This window comes from Mastigoproctus giganteus, chromosome 4, assembly GCF_048544385.1.
Source record: "Mastigoproctus giganteus isolate SK-2022 chromosome 4, ASM4854438v1, whole genome shotgun sequence".
NCBI lineage: Eukaryota > Metazoa > Arthropoda > Arachnida > Uropygi > Thelyphonidae > Mastigoproctus > Mastigoproctus giganteus.
The window spans coordinates 201,938,826-201,957,243 of NC_143578.1; the positions used below are offsets into that span (position 1 = coordinate 201,938,826).

Consider the following 18,418-nt stretch of genomic DNA (forward strand, 5'->3'; position numbering starts at 1 on the left):
AGCACAGTGACCACAAGAAACAGTCTTGTGTGAACATGACTGTGCACCATGTCCAAAACCCAGACATCTAAAACACTTGTTCACCACCGTGAATTTCCGAAACCTATGTGAACCGAATCCAAGGAAAATTCTTTCATTATGAAACAAGCATTTATATAATCGAGGGCTGAAACCAATGACCCAATTAGTTGCATTAGTTCCAGATCCAGAATTAAATCTGAATGTTACTTCATCTTTTACCTCATCCTGAGTAAATTCATAATCTTTAAAATTTTTATAATATAAATCCTCCAGGATTTCATCCTTTGTAAACTCCTTGGGAACCCCGTATACAAGCACTGTTGGATCTGACATTTTAGGCCTCTCGATCGATATACCAACCTCCTTTAAAGCTGAAACGTTCCCTATCCTAGTTGCATCTTCTGAGTTTGTGGTTTCTAATAAAACCCCTTTATTCCTCAGGAGACGAATATTTTTAATTTTCATATTCTTATAATCCTTCTTAATTGCGTCTGCCACCGCATTCCTGACGTCTTGGCTTGAAGCCAAAGCAGAATTCTCTGTTGGTCTAAGTATAACAATATTCTTAGGGTCCGAAATACCACGAGGACTAACCGAGGACACATGCACAACCTTATCTGCAGCAGCAACACCCATTGCGCGCCTCTCAGTAGCCTCTCTAACAATAGTATCACCATTTAAATTCTCACAAACCAAATTCTGCCTAACAGCATCAGCAAAAAATCTATGAGGAGCTGCCCGTTTCTCCATTAGCTGATTAAAATGATTTGCTCGAATTTCTAGTTCAACTGATTTAGCTTTTAATCGCTCATTGTCAATCAATAAAGCTGTTGTGATTGCCTTCAAATCTGCCCACAAACTATGGATGCGATTTGAGGCCAACTTTGTTACTTTGCTTGAATCAGCTGACATTACCTCACCCAAAGCCTTTCGGATTTTGGCTACCGCTGAATACACCGCAGAAGCCTCTATGGACCCACCAAGGAGGCGCCTCCGTAGCCAGGTGGGAAGGAGCAGCAGTGCGTAGCGCACGCTTCTTGATTAGACCGGGGTTTGAGCCCGTCACCACCAAATACGGAGGATGCGGAAAGGTCAAGGAATGACCACCGCATATCCCGGAGCAATATGGCCTTAGTTGCTAATGCTCCTAAAAAAAAAAACCAAAACCAAAACCAAATGGACCCACCAAGGTCCAAACCCTCGGTAAATGACGAATCCCGAACCACATCATTTTCACTAGAACTATTTTGATTATCCGTATTAATCGTAGTAGTAATTAGATTAACATCTGTTTCTATTGATGGGGTAGACTCTTCCACCCACACCTGAGGATTTTTATCCTTATCCTTGTCTTTAACTTTGTCCAACCGAGGAGCAAGCACTCTGGGCGTTTTAGGTGTTTTTTTATCTCTAGACATTTTTACATTGTCTGAAGATTTCTTTCTCCTCCCCGAATCCACTAACTCCGATCCAGAAGACGAATTCTCTGCTTCAGAATGTCTAGTTAAAGTTTTTTCTAAATCCGTATCCATGTTTAAGAGTGTATGTTTCAGTGAAGAAACAAAAGCCATAAATAAAAAATCTTATAGTTGGATAGATTTCTCTTCTTCAAAATATCCCGAAAATAATCACACAACTTCAAAATATGTAAATTTTGAATTATATTATATTTAATATTATTCAGTACTATGTATTTACTGAGATGGCACTAGTTATTGTTTTCCATCTCCATGGATATTTTTAAACAAAATTTCTCAGGTAGCCATTTTCTCCCATGAAAAGTCTATGGGCTAATGCTAAGTCTATGGGAAATTTCAGAACGGTATATATTCCAGTGTTAACTCTATGTATAGTATTCAAATAATGAAAGAGAATGGGCAGGCAAGCATCGAAACTGGACCTTGTACGATTGGAAGAAGGTTGTCTTGTCTGATAAATCACGTTTCCTGTTGCACCATGTGGATGGCCGGGTACGTGTTCGTCATTTACCTGGGAAAGTGATGGCACTTGGATGCAACATGGGATGAAAACAAGCCGTGGCAGCAATATTATGCTTTGGGCAATGTTCTGCTGGGCTACCCTGGGTCCAATCATTCATGTGCTAGGCACTCTGATGTCACCACCTACCTAAACATCATTGCTGACCAGGTACACCGTTTAATGGCAACAGTCATCCCCTCTGGTGGTGCCGTCTTTCAGCAGGATAATGCGCCATGCCACACCACCTGGATTGTTCGAGACTGGTTCGTGGAACATAAGGAAGACTTCCAGGTATTGCCGTGGCCTCCAAATTCCTCAGATATCAATTCCATCGAACATCTGTGGTTTGTGTTGGAACAGCAACTGCATTCTGCGGCATCTCAACCATGGACCTTACAGAAGTTAAAGGATCTGCTGGTTACGTGTTGGTACCAGATACCACAAGACATTTAGAAATATTCCAGCACCCATGCCTTGCTGGGTACCAGTTGTTTCGGCTGCACGTGGAGGATCAACATCATATTAGGTAGGTTGTCATAATGTTTTGGCTCATTGGTGTATACAGACAGTAATTAGTTTTATAAATTTTAGTTTCATGATTATTCCATTTTTTTTTTTTTTTTTTTTTCACTTAATTGGTATTAGCATTAAGTATTAGTAGAGGCATACGACGCAAGAAAGCAAGCTTATGCAGCATCAGCCAAAAAAAAGAAAAAAAAACTGCTCCCATTTCACCCCTCCCTTCGTTCCAAATACCTGTCCAGCTCAGTCTTCAATTTATTTAGGCTATCAACTTCCACAAAAGATGGAAGTCTGTTCCACCAATCAACTACCTGCTAGCTAAAGGCAAAGTTCCACACATCTATCCTACAACTGTCTTTCCACAATTTGAATTTATGCCCTCTCAGGTGATGATTCTGAGCAAGAGGAGGAATCTCATCAGCATTGAGCATGCTCAAACCATTCAAACCTTTACACACTTTAATCAGATCACCTAGCAGGTGCCTAGTCTTCAAACACTAATCTGCAAAAACTTAAGCCTTTCTTTGTAAGGGTTGCCCTTCATTCCATTTACTAATTTTGTTGCCCTTCTCTGTACTCATTCCAACAGCTCTACATCCTTCTTACAATGAGGCCTCCAGACCTGTATACAGTACTCAAAGTACTGTATTATCCCCTTGTATGAGTCAATGGCTTGACCATTGCCTTATACAAGGGGATAATTACCTCCTTATCCCTGCTAAAAACATTACTGTATATCATTGAGAAGACACTATGAGCTACTCTTGCAGACAGTCTGCACTGCTCAGAAAACTTCATATCTGCCTGCACAATTACCCCAGGTCCTTTTCATTCTCTACCACTGTCAGTGTAGTACCACAGAGTTGATACGTTGCTGTGGGGTTGCTGTTTCCCCATGTGTAGTACTTTACATTTGTCAATGTTAAACTTCATTTGCCACCTCTCAGATCATCTGCTCAACTTTTCTAGATCCTGTTGCAGCAGCATACTGTCACTAGTGTCTTTAACAACCCTACTAACCTTCGTATCATCTGCAAACTTGGACTTTAAGCCTGATATACCATTATCAATTTCATTTATAAATACAGAAAACAACAATGGACTGAACCCTGAGGGACTCCACTAATAACATTAGTCCACGAAGAGCAGTGTCCATTGATTACCACTCTGTCCTCTCCCACTCAACCATCCCTTTATCCACAGCAGCAATTTGCCTGCAATGCCACACTACTCCAATTTGTGCAGCAGTCTTGCATGTGCAACAGTATCAAAAGCCTTTCTAAGATCCAAATATATGATATCAAAGTTATTCCCTGCATTAAGTTCCTTTGTGACCATATCATAGTATCTAATTAAATTGGTCAGACAAGACTTCCCCTTAACGAAACCATGCTGTGTCCAAGCTATAACTGAAATCTTGTCCAGATGATCCCGCAGTGCTTCTTTAACCAGTGCCTCTATTAATTTCCCTGGAACAGAAGTTAAACTAACAGGTCTATAATTACTTGTGTCGACCTTTGATCCTCCGTGAATTGGGATCACATTTGTACATCTCCAGTCCATGGGTACCTCCCCTGAGTCCAAGGAAACTCGTAATTATGGCTAAGGGTTTGCATACTTCCTTTGCTGCCTCCTTTAATATAACTGGATAGATCCCATCCACCGATGGGATCTATCCAGTTATCTATCCAGGTAGATCCCATCCACCGAGGGTGCCTTTTTTATGTTTATCTTCAACAATTTCTCCTCCCCTTTCCTCTCAATTATTACAAAATCATCTAGCTCACTGCCAGAGTTTAATTCACCTCTGCCATTCCCCTCCCTGAATAACTTCTCATGTGTGAATGTAGATGAAAAATACTCATTTAGTTTATTAGTCAACTGAACAGGATCATCAACAGTTGAACCACCAATATCCAGTGGATCATTCTAATTCATCCCTTTCCTTCTATAGGTTACATAGGTAAAGAATTCTTTGCATCCTTTGCCATAGATTTCTCATAATTTGCCTTTGCCTGCCTAATCTCCTTTGTTGCTTGGTTACAGACCAGTTTATATCTATCAGAGGCTTCCATGTCACCCATTAATTTATATGTATCCTATGCATTTTTCTTCTCTGCCACATGTCTCATTAGTTCATCTGACATTCATTGAGGCCTAAACTTTGAACAATATTTCTTAGTTGGTATGTAAAGCCTAGTAGATTCCAAGATTAATTCTTTGTATGCTTCCGATTTTAAATTTGCTCTTGGAAACATCATCAGTTGGTCCCACCGTATAGAATTTAAATACTGTCTCAGACCTCCATAGTCACCTTTATGAAAGCAAAAACCCTTCCCTTTATCCCTGGTGGTAGTTACCTCTGAGTAAATCCCACTTCAGCACACTGTGATCACTGCCACCTAGTGGTTCCTTTATCTGCAGATTCTTAATGCATGAAGAATCACTACTGATAATGAGATCAAGAGCATTACTCCCTCTAGTTGCCTCCCTTACATGCTGATGTAGAAAACAATCGTGCAATAAATCCACAAAAGTCTTGCTGGTGTGTGTGTGTGACCAACCCACAAATTCCAGTCAGTATCTGTGAAATTAAAATCCCCCATTAAAAGACTGATTTACTGGCCCACTCTTTATTTCTCTGTACAGTTTTTTTTTATTATACTCATCAGAGTCATTAGGCCTATAACACACTCCTACTCTCAATTTTGATCTCCCAGTGCTTACGTCCCACCAAACTGACTCCACACTGCACTGTCCAGGGATGTCGACTGGCTGCACTTCCTTGAATTTTATGTGTTTCTTAACTAATAGCATAACCTCTCCTCCCTTCCTATCCTGTCTGTCCTTCCTGTACACATTGTACTCCCCAAATTCCAGTTTTACATTTCTTATATCTATGTGACACCACGTCACTAATATTGTTGGAATATTACAGATGTGGTGTCACATAGATATAAGAAAACAAAACATCTGGCTTTGATGTTTTGATCAACACCTCAAATTCATCAAATTTATTTACCAAACTCCTAGAATTGGTGCACATGCAAGTATACATGCACCTGTTCCTATTCTTAGCTACCTTAACACAACCCATGTGTTTACTTGTACTGCAATGACTCCCAGCAGTCTCTGAAATATCCTGCATCTTGTTTTCCACACTGCTGCTCATTCCAATAGAAGCAGTGCAAGAATCACTTTCACCTTTGGCAGTGACTACTATTAATCTATTAATCCGTGTATCCCTCCAAGCTAGCATTTTTCTGACCCTCCTAACACTGCCTCGATAGCATTAGCAAATATCCTTGCACCCTTTCTATTTAAATGTATCTCATCCCTGTAAAAACAGTCTCTCCTGTTAACAAGCGCAGACCAGGCTGGGAAAAATTCTACCCCTTGAGCCTTGCACAATCTCTCCAGGGCCGAATTGACCGACAAGACTCTCATCATATACTTCCTCCTATCGTGTTTGGGCAGAATTGCAAACACTTTCAAATTCAACCCTAATTCATTTAGTATATATAGATTCTCATTCTTACATATTGCAGTATTACAATCACATTTTTACTTTATTATTAACTGGTAATATTCTAGATATTAAATTTAGGATCAAAACAATTTTTTGTATTTGCATTCAAATATGTATATCGGTCTTGTAATATTTAATTTTAACACTGGCATTAGGGATTGCTAATAGAATTTTTTATAATTATATTTAAAACAGCTTTAAATATTACTATTAATAATGGCAAATGATGCAAGAAAGCAAGATTATAAAGCATCAGCCAAAAAAATTAAAAAGAACCATTCCCACATCACCTCCAATAATTTGTAATTTTTCTTGAATTTATTCAAACTTCCCACTTCCACAACAGCAGCAGATGGAAGTTTGTTCCAGCAATCACCACCTGCTGGCTGAAGGAAAACTTCTGCACATCTATCCTGAAACTATCCTTGCTCAATTTGAATTTGTACCATCCCCCTCATTTCAGCCTTCTTATACAGCTCAATGATCACTTTCCAGGTGCCTAGTCCCCAAATGCTGCCATTTGCAGAAACAAAGCCTTTCTTGGTAAGATCACCCTTCCCTCGCTTCCCCCACCAATCTCGATTCCAGCAGAGCTACATCCTTCCTAAAATGAGGCTTCCGGGGCTCTATGCGGTACTTAAGATGTAGCCTAACCATTGCCTTGTACAATGGAATAATTACCTCCTTATATTGTGTGTATGTGTGCATACACATAGGATTTTCCAAAAGGTTTGCCCCATAAAAAGGACTGTGACCATGGATATAGGTTAATACAAGTTGTAATGCATCATATACAAAGGCACATTATTTATACACACACACACACAGGGTGATTCACTACCAGTGCGACAAACTTGCAGGAGGTGTAGGGGGCACAAAGACAAATCGGAATCACATAGCATTGCAGGGTCCGAAATGCCTTTGTCATGCGGGAAGTCGCGTGAGCAAAAAAAAAAAAAAAAAAAAAAACAGAAACAGCAACTAGTTAGTGTAACAGCAATCATTTTAATGACAAGCTTTACATTGGCAAAAATCCATGCTACGGAAGGTGTTCGAAAGTTCGACCAGAAGCAGTCACACAGGCTTCACAGTGCCACCGCATGGAATCCCTAACGTTCTGGAAGATTCCTGGCGTGTCTCGAATCTCCCCGGCAGCTACAGAGATGCAAGCGACGAGGTCTTCAACTGAATCAACGGGGGTCTTGTACACCAATGTCTTTGTTTGACCCCAGCAGAAGAAGTCCAGGCAAGGCGCCTCCGTACGGCGCCTCCATAGCCAGGTGGGAAGGAGCAGTAGTGCGTAGCACATGCTTCTTGATTAGACCGGGGTTCGAGCCCTTTACCACCAAATACGGAGGATGCGAAAAGGTCAAGGAATGACCACCGCATATTCCCGGAGCAATATGGCCTTAGTTGCTAATGCTCCTAAAAAACCAAATAACAACAACAATAACAACAACAGAGCCTCCGTAGCCAGGTGGGCAGGAGCACTAGTGCGTAGCACACGCTTCTTGATTAGACCGGGGTTCGAGCCCATAACCACCAAATACGGAAGGTCAGGGAATGACCACTGCATATCCCCAGCCCGGATAAAGGGTGAGGGTTGGCGTCAGGAAAGGGCATCCGGCCGCAAAAACTTCATGCTAAAACAATAAAAAACGCTGACCCCATATATATATAATGGGAAAAGGCGAGGACAAGAAAAAAAAAAAAAAAAAAAAAAAGAAGTCCAGGCATGAAAAGTCCGGCGATCTAGCAAGCCAATGAACCGGACCACCACGACCTATCCAATGCTGTCCAAATGTAACGTTTAGGTGTTGGCAGACGTCATTGGTGTAATGTGGGGGAGCCCCATCATGCTGGAACCACATTGAGTGGTGCAACGACCGAGGAACATGTGCTTCTTCAATAAGTTCAGGCAGGACTTCCTGTAGAAAGATCAAGTATGCCCTACCGTCCAGACGAGGGGGCAGAAGGTACGGTCCAATGAGGTGGTCTCCAACAATGCCGACCCAAACACTGACAGAGAAACGACGTTGAGTTGCTCGTGTTCGCGTACCATGGCAGTTCTCCAAAGCCCACAAATGGGCATTATGTTGATTGAAGGTTCCCTACCTTGTGAAACTTGCCTCATCCGTGAACAATACGGATGCAGCAAATGCGCTGTCTGCCACACTCTGTTAAAGAAACCAAGTAGCAAAAGTCCTCCGGAGTGGATAATCCACAGGCTCCAATGATTGGAAGCGTTGCAGATGGTATGACTCATTTGGTTTGTTGACAGTATCCTCCATACAGTGGATTGGGAAATACCCAATCGTTGACCTATCGCTCGAGTACTCGTACTCGGATTGTCTTCTGCAAGACGTAGGACATTCTCGTTGTGCGTCCTCGTCGTTTGCTCTCGGTTCATGGTAATTCTCGTAAAACAACCAGTCTCACGTAACCTTCTGTGCACATGTGCAAAAATCGTATGATGAGGAGCACGCCTGTGTGGGAAACGTTCCTAGTACAAGTGCAGAGCGGCGCGCCCGTTACAGTCCACAGCTCCATACGCAAGGTGCATGTCGGCCAGTTCAACGTTTGAATACTCATCCATCCTACCGCCTCGGGAACCAGTTTGCAAATGCTGACTTCCAGCGGGATCACTGTTCGTGCAACCTCCCGTTCAATGTCCTCTACCGCATGACGAAGGCATTTCGGACCCTGCAATGCTATGTGATTCCGATTTGTCTTTGTGCCCCCTACACCTCCTGCAAGTTTGTCGCACTGGTAGTGAATCACCCTGTATACACATGCTTTATTAAGGATCCAAACTTTGTGACTTGTCAACACAGCAGCCTCTTCAACTGTTCTATTGTTTGGTATCTTTACTGAATACCAGACAAGAAGTTAATATTTGATTAATAAATTAATATGCAATGATTAATATTTAATAATATCCCACAACATGTTATCACAGGAGATATATGTATTTTTTGGATGCCAGTAATTTGGTGCTTTTGCTTACAAGACATGCTGATTCTATTCACTTATCCCCAAACATGTCATGTAAGAATTCTTGACACAGATGACACAAGGATCTGGGTTTCATTCTTTTGTAACTAGCAATACGTGTACAGTTAGCCTTTGGAGTTCTGGAACAAACTAATCCTTCAACACAGCTAGGTATGAATGATGACTGACAATCTAATTTTTTATTATACTACTTTTCACATTCATCCCACCCCTACCTCAGGGTTATAGTTCATATACTATTAATTTTAGTGCCAGACTTCTTGCCTTTGGCACAGCATACCTCCAAATGAGATGACAACAAACTATAACACATGGTAACTCTTGGGATGACATATACAATCTATGCACATTACAAAATAGAGTGTATGCTGGGGAAAAAAAAAATTGCACAGCAAATTATTAACCAGTTCTGGATTATTGGCTGTTGGAACATGCAGCAGCCCGGAAAGCAGAATGATGTTGGAGATTTTAAGCCCTGCTGTCGCAGTACAAATCTCTGTAAAGGCAGGGCTTCTCGTGGAACAAGTAAATACATGGGCACGTACATTAGGGCAATTCAGAGTAAAAACAGGTACATGGGTACTTGCATGTAAGCGAATGCTAGAAGCATAGTAAATAAATTAGATGAATCTGAAGTACTGAAGCATTCTATGATGTTGAAGTCATCAAATGCAGACATTGTAGGAATATCAGAAAAGTGGTGTCACTCAGACATAGGTGATGCAGAATTTGAATATGGGGAGCACAATGTGTACATAGTTTATAGTATCGCTGTAAATACACTATAGTTAACCCATAAATTTGAACTACGTAAGTTAGGTAGAAAGCATCATTTTAATTGCATCTCATATTGTGGTTGCCTTCACAATGAGATAGTGGTATTGCACTACTTCAAATAAATAACGCTTCTCTAGTAGAGAAGACTACTGTTATTTATTTTCAGAGGATACCACCACCCAGATGGGTTAACTATGGTGTATTTACACTGATACTATATAGTTAATTACCAAAACCCATAAGAATTATGCCTTGTGCATTTCGTTTTCAAAATAGTTTATAGTGTTACGTGGCACCAAGGGTCTCCCCAACTCCAAAAGGATAAAAACGTTTGCAAAATTCTGTAAAGGCCAGAGAATGCAAGTTTATTGTGCATAGTGTAGTGTAGTGTAGTGTTCCTCTGGCTACTCAGCTACAAGGCCAAGTGGCTGGAGGAACCACACTACTCCAATTTGCTTTACAAATTGGAGCAGTGTGGCATTAAGGACAAGTTGCTGCTATGGATAAAGGGATGTTTGACTGGGAGAAGAGAGAGTGGCAATGAACAGACACTGCTCTTATTGGACTAATATTATTAGTGGAGTTTCCTAGTGTTCGGCCCATTATTGTTTTCTATTTTTATCAGTGATTGTCTTTGTGCTCCCTACACCTCCTGCAAGTTTTTCACACTGGTAGTGAATCACCCTGTATACACATGCTTTATTAAGGACCCAATCAGGGATTGGCAACCTTTTTTGAGTGAAGAGCCATTTTTGATCTAATTCAAAAAAAAAAAAAAAAAAAAGAATTACAAGAGCCGCACCTCAGCTAAAGCTGGGATGAGGGGTTGGAGGAAGTTTTTTAAGAAATGGAATAGAGCAGGAAGGTGTTTTATTAAAAAAATATTTTTTTGAAATATTATTGATCAATACTGAAGAAAATGTAACAAACATCCAATTAGGTACGAATTAATGGGACTTTTGCTGCTGAATTTCTTGAGCGAGTCTCTCAACACCAGGCAAGTATACTGTAATTTTCATCATTAAACATGCTGAAAGACTCACATCGTTCAGTCGGTTTCTTGATTTATTTTTAATATAGTTCATGTGCGAAAACATTTGCTCACAGAAATACATCGCTTGTCGTACATTAGCATTAGTAGAGGCATTTGATGCAAGAAAGCAATCTTATGCAGCATCAGCCAGGAAAAAAAAAAAAAAAAAAACCACTTCCACTTCACCCCTCTGTTCGTTCAAAATACCTGTCCAGCTGAGCCTTAAACTTATTTAGGCTGTCAACCTCCACCACAAGGGATGGAAGTATGTTCCACCAACCAACCACCCGCTGGCTAAAGGCAAATTTCCGCACGTCTATCCTACATCTGTCTTTCCTCAATTTGAATTTATGCCCTCTCAGGTGATTTTTCTGAGCTAGAGGAAGAATCCCATCAGCATTGAGCATGCTTAAACCATTCAAGGCTTTATACACCTCTATCAGATCACCTCGCTGGTGCCTAGTCTCCAGACACTGTAATTTGCAAAACTTAAGCCTTTCTTCGTAAGAGCACCCCTTTGTTCCATTCACTAATCTTGTTGCCCTTCTCTGTACTCGTTCCAGCAGCTCTACATCCTTCTTGAAATGAGGCCTCCAGACCTGTATACAGTACTCTAGGTGTGGCCTGACCATTGCCTTATACAATGGAATAATCACCTCCTTATCCCTGCTGGAAAAATTCCTGTATATCATTGACAATACTCCATGAGCCACTCTTGCAGCCCGTCTGCACTGCTCAGAGAACTTCATATCTGCCTGCACAACCACCCCCAAGTCCCTTTCATTCTCTACCACTGTCAGTGTAGTACCACAGAGTTGATACGTTGCTCTGGGGTTGCTGTTTCCCATGTGTAGTACTTTACATTTGTCAATGTTAAACTTCATTTGCCACCTCTCAGCCCATCTGCTCAACCTTTCCAGATCCTGTTGCAGCAGCATAGTGTCAGTAGTGTCCTTGACAACCCTGCCAACCTTTGTATCGTCTGCAAACTTGGACATTAAGCCTGATATACCATCATCAATATCATTTATAAATACAGAAAACAATAATGGACCCAATACTGAGCCCTGAGGGACTCCACTAATAACATTAGTCCACGATGAGCAGTGTCCATTGATTACCACTCTCTGTCTTCTGCCACACAACCACCCCTTTATCCATAGCAGCAATTTGCCTCCAATGTCACACTGCTCCAATTTGTGTAGCAGTCTTCCATGTGCAACAGTATCAAAAGCCTTCCTAAGATCCAAGTATATAATATCAAAGTTATTCCCTGCATCCAGTTCTTTTGTGACTGCATCATAGTATCCAATCAAGTTGGTCAGGCAAGACTTCCCCTTAACAAAACCATGCTGTCTGAGCTATAACTGAAGTCTTGTCTAAATGATCCTGCAGTGCTTCTTTAACCAGTGCCTCCATTAATTTTCCTGGAACAGAAGTTAAGCTCACAGGTCTATAATTACTTGTGTCAGCCTTTGATCCTCCTTTGTGAATTGGGGTCACATTTGCACATTTCCAGTCTATGGGTACCTCCCCTGAGTCCAAGGAAGCTCTCATAATTATGGCTAAGGGTTTGCTTACTTCCTTTGCTGCCTCCTTTAATATAACTGGATAGATCCCATCCACCCTGGGTGCCTTTCTTGTGTTTATCTTCAACAGTTTCTCCTCCACTTTACTCCCAGTTATTTCAAGATTCTGTAGCTCACTGCTAGAGTTGAATAGTAAATGTAAATAGTAACTCCTCATGTGTGAATGTCGATGCAAAATATTCATTTAGTTTGTTAGCTACCTGAGCAGGATCATCAACAGTTGACCCATCAATATCAAGTGGACCAATCTGATTCATCCCCTTCCTTCTAGAGTTTACATAAGTAAAGAACTCTTTGCTGTTTTTCTTTGCATCCCTTGCCAAGGATTTCTCGTAATCTGCCTTCGCCTGCCTAACCTCCTTTGTAACTTGGTTGCATATCAACTTGTATCTATCATAGGCTTCTGTGTCATGTGTTAATTTGTAAGTATCCCATGGATTTTTCTTCTCTGCCATATGCCTCATTAGTTCATCTGACATCCATTTTGGCCTAAACCTTGAACAATATTTCTTAGTTGGTATGTAAAGCCTAGTAGCTTCCAAGATAAGTTCTTTGAATGCTTCCCATTTTGAATTTGCTGTTGGTAACATCATCAGTTGGTCCCACTGTATAGAATTTAAATACAGTCTCAGTCCATCGTAGTAGCCTTTACGGAAGCAATAACCCTTCCCTTTACCCCTAATGGTAGTTACCTCTTTGAGTAAATCCCACTTCAGCACACTGTGATCACTGCCACCTAGTGGTTCATTTATCTGCAGATTCTTAATGCATGAAGAATCACTGCTGATAATCAAATCAAGAGTATTACTCCCTCTAGTTGCCTCCCGAACATGCTGATGTAGAAAACAATCATCCAATAAATCCACAAAAGCCCTGCTAGTGCGTGAGTAACCAGCCCCCAAATTCCAGTCAATATCTGGGAAATTAAAATCTCCCATTATAAGACTCTCTGATTTACTGGCCCACTCTATTTCCCTGTACAGTTCCTTATTATACTCATCAGAGTCATTAGGCCTATAGCACACTCCTACTCTCAATTTTGATCTCCCAATGCTTAATGTCACACCAAACTGACTCAACACTGCACTGTCCAGCGATGTCGACTGGCTTTACTTCCTTGGTTTTTATGTGTTTCTTAACTAATAGCCTAACCCCTCCCCCCCTTCCTATCCTGTCTATCCTTTCTGTAGACGTTGTACTCCCCAAATTGCAGTTCTGCATCCCTTATATCTGTGTGACACCACGTCTCTGATATCCCAACAATATCTGCCTTTGATGTTTTGAGCAATACCTCAAATTCATCAAAATTATTTACTAAACTCCTAGCATTGGTGTACACACAAGTATACCTGCACCTGTTTCTATTCTTAGCTACCCTAACACAACCCATGTGTTTACTTGTACCACAATGGCTCCCAGCAGTCTCTGAAATACCATGCATCTTGTTTTTCAGGCTTCTGCTCATTCTAATAGAAGCAGTGCAAGAATCTCTTTCACCTCTGCCAGTGGCTACTGTCAATCTATTGGTCTTTGTCTCCCCCCAAGCTAGCAGTTTCCCGACCCACCTAACACTGCCTCGATAGCATCAGCAAATAATCTTGCACCCTTTCTATTTAAGTGTATCTTATCCCTGTAGAAGCAATCTCTCCTGTTAACAAGTACAGTCCAGGCTGAAAAAAATTCTACCCCTTGAGCCAAGGACATGTAGACAAAGTTAAAGAGCCGCAATTACATGTTCAAAGAGCCACAGGTTGCTGACCCCTGATATAGATGAAGGTATATCAGGCTTAATGTCCAAGTTTGCGGACAATACAAAGGTTGGCAGAGTTGTTAATGACAGTAATCAAAGTTTACTACTATAACAGAATCTAGAAAAGTTGGGCAGATGGGCTGAGAAGTGGCAACTGAAGTTTTTTAACTTTGACCAATGTAAAGTACTGTGTACTGTATATGGGTAGCAGTAACCCCAGAGTAACGTACCAACCATGTGGTACTATATTCTGGGTAGTGGAAAATGAAAAGACCTGGGGATAATTATACAATCAGATATGAAGTTCTCTGAGCAGTGCAGACAGGCTGCAAGAGCAGCTTGTGGGGGGTCTTGTTAATGATATACAGGAATTTTGCTACCAGGGATAAGGAGATGATTATTTCTTTATATAAGGCAATGATCAGACTACACCTTGAGTACTGCATACAGGTCTGGAGGCCTAATTTTAGGAAGGATGTAGAGCTGCTGGAATGAGTACAGCGAAGGACATAGTATATTCGTGTCGGCACCAGTGGTTTCCTCCATCTCTGTGTTGCTTTCATTGTGGGTGTAACAGTTCACTGTAAAGGCCAGAGATTTAAAAGTATATGTGTTTTGTTATGTACAGTTGTTCTGGCCATTTAGCTGCTGGGCCACTAATAGGTCCCAACATCACTGGAACCCAACATGAATGTGTGAATGAATAAATGACTGTGTACATTATCAGATGAATGTTGAAGTGCATGAGTGATAATAAGTGTAAGAGAGAATGACTGACTGACACTAATCAAATGAATTGGATGAAAGAACAAGTAATAATATATGGCATAAAATGAATTTTTTTTTACTTCATATGTTAAGGTCACATAAATGTGTGAATGTCTATAATTTTTACCAATTACTTTAATTAGTTATTCTCTCATATAGGCTAAATTAAATGTCTTTAGTTACTGATATATTAAATTTACCATATTGACTGCATAAGTCCCAGTGCAAAAGAGATGATGGATGAATGAACAAACAAAAAAAAAACAAAAAAAAAAAATTGTAAAAGGATAAAAATATAAATTGTCTATAAAATGTAAGAAAAAAATTACAAAACCAAACATGTAAGAAAAAAAATATAAAATGTAAGAAAAAAAATTATAAAAGTAAAATTGTGCAAATGTTTAGTGAATGAAAGTTATTATTAATTGCATGTTCTATCTTAGCCTCTTCACCAGACAGACTGATAGCCATGCAGGCCCTCATGGTTATCCAAGCCGACACCATGCTGCAGCTTTTCCTAGCTGGCATGGTGTGGGATGCTGACAATAGCCATTAGGGTAATCCCAGTACAGTGTGGGACAGAGCTGCAAAAAAGGTATGATGAATCATAGGGATCTCTATGTTCTTTTATTCCTACCACCTGGGGTGGTTGAAACTCCTTCCCCCAGTCTGAGTCCCCCCCCTTCGCCTGGTGGTTCAGCCCACCACCCACTTTCGACTCCTACCCTCTGGGTCAGGATGGGCATCCTGTACCAGGGGTTCTCTTACTGTCTCCCCCTTATTTCCTTTCCAATAAATATTTATTTTATTATATTTTTTTTTCTGGGCTTAGGGTAATCCAGGGTTCAATCCCACCAGAGCTTCTCTCGCCTAATATGTCACGGCCCGCCTCCCCGGGGCAGTGACAGAAACTGAGGGTGTTGTTAGCTCTCAAAAGGCCACCTGACTAAGTGGCCAGAAGAGCAACACAACCCCCACACAAATAAATCACAAAACACACCCTGGCCTTATACACGGTACGATATGCTAAACAGAGTAAAAACGCAGTTAGGGAGAAACCCCGGTGCGGCCAGACAGAAAACACTATGTTACAATGTTGGTCGCGTTGTTGAATTTCACGCTATTTGAAACTAGTCCCATCATAAGGGCGCCACTAACTTTGAATTAATTGTCATTTTTGTAAATACAATATATATTATTTGGCATTTTTTTCTAAATTATTTTGGGAGCGTATTCCTTCTGCAACAGTTTTTCTCGATTTATTTCTCTCTCCTCTTTCTTATATATTCATAAACTGCCAGATATTAATAAAGTATATTATTATACTTTAGTATATTTAGTATAATAAAGTATATTATTATACACAAAACTGAACATAAATAGAGCAATAAGATTGAAACAAATTGTTACCTCTCAATAACCAAGCAAAGATCCGTAGCATGTGCACTGAAAGATATTCAAATTACCTTCGCTCCATTTGGTTAAATATATACTTTTTGCATTTTTACATTACGCAGCTACGAATTCCCGAACGAAGGTTACAATGATTGGTATACTGCTACATGATCATCAATACACGTGCCAACGATGATAAATATGCAGAGTATAGAAGGCAATAACTAGCTTGGAGTTAACACCATAGGACATATCTGCTATATTTGATCACTTCCGCTGTGTACAGTGTCTCGATATGTCTTTGACCTCTTTCACCCATACGGGAAAAAGATAACTAAAATAGCCAAGACGTTTCAATAACAGGAAACTCTTCTGAAATGAATTCAATGAGAAAATTGACTAACCTATTTTTATAAAAGACCAATAGAAAGCACATTTTTAAATTGTTATTTTTTTTTTCAGGTATCAACTAATTGAAACAAAATAAATAAATACAGTTCATTGTTTTGTGTTTGTTTTTTTTATTATTATAGCCTAGAATTTCTTCCAGGCGCCATATCTCTAAATACTGTTTGCTGAAATTTGAAAATTTGAATGGCCTTTCTGCTTGACGAGCGCTGGTGATTTCTGGGTTATAAATTTCGAAAAACTTTTAACTGTTGTTAAAAGTTGCAATAAGATTGAAACAAATTGTTACCTGTCAATAACCAAGCAAAGATCCGTAGCATGTGCACTGAAAAATATTCAAATTACCTTCGCTACGTTTGGTTAAATATATACTTTTTGCATTTTTACATTATGCAGCTACGTATTCCCGAATGAAGGTTACAATGATTGGTATACTGCTACATGATCATCAATACACGTGCCAACGATGATAAATATGCAGAGTATAGAAGGCAATATGTTTAGGAGCATCGGCAGCTAAGGCCATGTTGTTCCGTATATATTGCCTATAAATTGCGTGTGTTCTCAGGTCGATTTTCTGTTTTTTTGGACGAAAAACCCAAACTTCCGGGATAAAAAACCACTTTATCTCTCCTGAGACCAACTAACTCAGCAACGCTGTGAAAAAACCCATCAAAATACTCCCCGTCATCGATGGGATTCGAACTCAGATCTTTTCCATCCGGTGTAGGGAGGACAGCGATCCTTCCAAGTGTGCTTCCCACGAGCGCAACTTGTAACTGTTGCCTTCGTTAAAATGAGAGGAACTTTTGTATGTGTCTGTTGTTGTTGTTGTTTGGTTTTTAGGAGCATTAGCAACTAAAGCCATATTGCTCCGCATATATGTGTCTGTATTTTACACCGTAGGTAACTCAGGTTTTTCATCCTGCAAAACTACCAAATAATTTCATAGTAAAAATCATAAAAAAAGTAACAAAGAAGAAGAATGAGGGTGATATTTTTAATCCAAGGCGTACTAGAAAAAATTCTTTTCAGAAAAATTTTTAATCCTTAAAGTGTCAACAATCGTTTACCAAACAAAACGGAGTACTATATATCTATTACTTTAGAAGAAAGATAAAATCAGAAAATAACGAAGGGGAATTGAGATATATGAAATACTGTACTTAATAAATATTCGTTTTAGAAAAGTAACTTGAACACTATAAGAATATACTTATTTATTTATAAGAAACAAATGCATAGGGTGGTCCACAAGTGAAGAACTGTTTTGAATAAGTAAATATGTAGCAGTTATTTGAAAAAAAAATTTTATAATTTTTTTTTAATTGTTTCAGAATATTTTGAACACATGAAAACTACCATGAATCTTATAATGAAGGATCGGAATTAAATCGTAAAGTGGCATGGAAAATATAAAAATACTGCAGAAATTGCATGCCAGTTCAAGAAGTTTCTTCGACGTTAATTACGGATAATAAAGATCATAAAGACCAAAATTCTCAAGACGTTTGACGAAGTGTGAACGGTCCACAATCTAAAAACAGTTTGTATCCCAAGGTCTACTCGCAGTTGGGAGTCTTGTATCTTAAGATATCTGCTAGTTCAGAACTAGTATGAGAGGATATTAG

The 18,418-nt window shown here is 39.8% G+C and overlaps 1 protein-coding gene across 1 annotated transcript in view; it reads right to left on the bottom strand.

Annotated features, from left to right (window-relative positions):
• The window catches only part of LOC150087329 (high affinity copper uptake protein 1-like), a 78,790-nt gene extending 62,129 nt beyond the window's left edge, over positions 1–16,661 (bottom strand). Inside the window, exon 1 of the mRNA XM_090371994.1 lies at positions 16,395–16,661. Within this exon, the coding sequence (XP_090228120.1) occupies positions 16,395–16,425 (31 nt within the window). The 5' untranslated portion in view covers positions 16,426–16,661. The remainder of the gene's footprint in view (positions 1–16,394) is intronic.
• Positions 16,662–18,418: the final 1,757 nt, after the last annotated feature.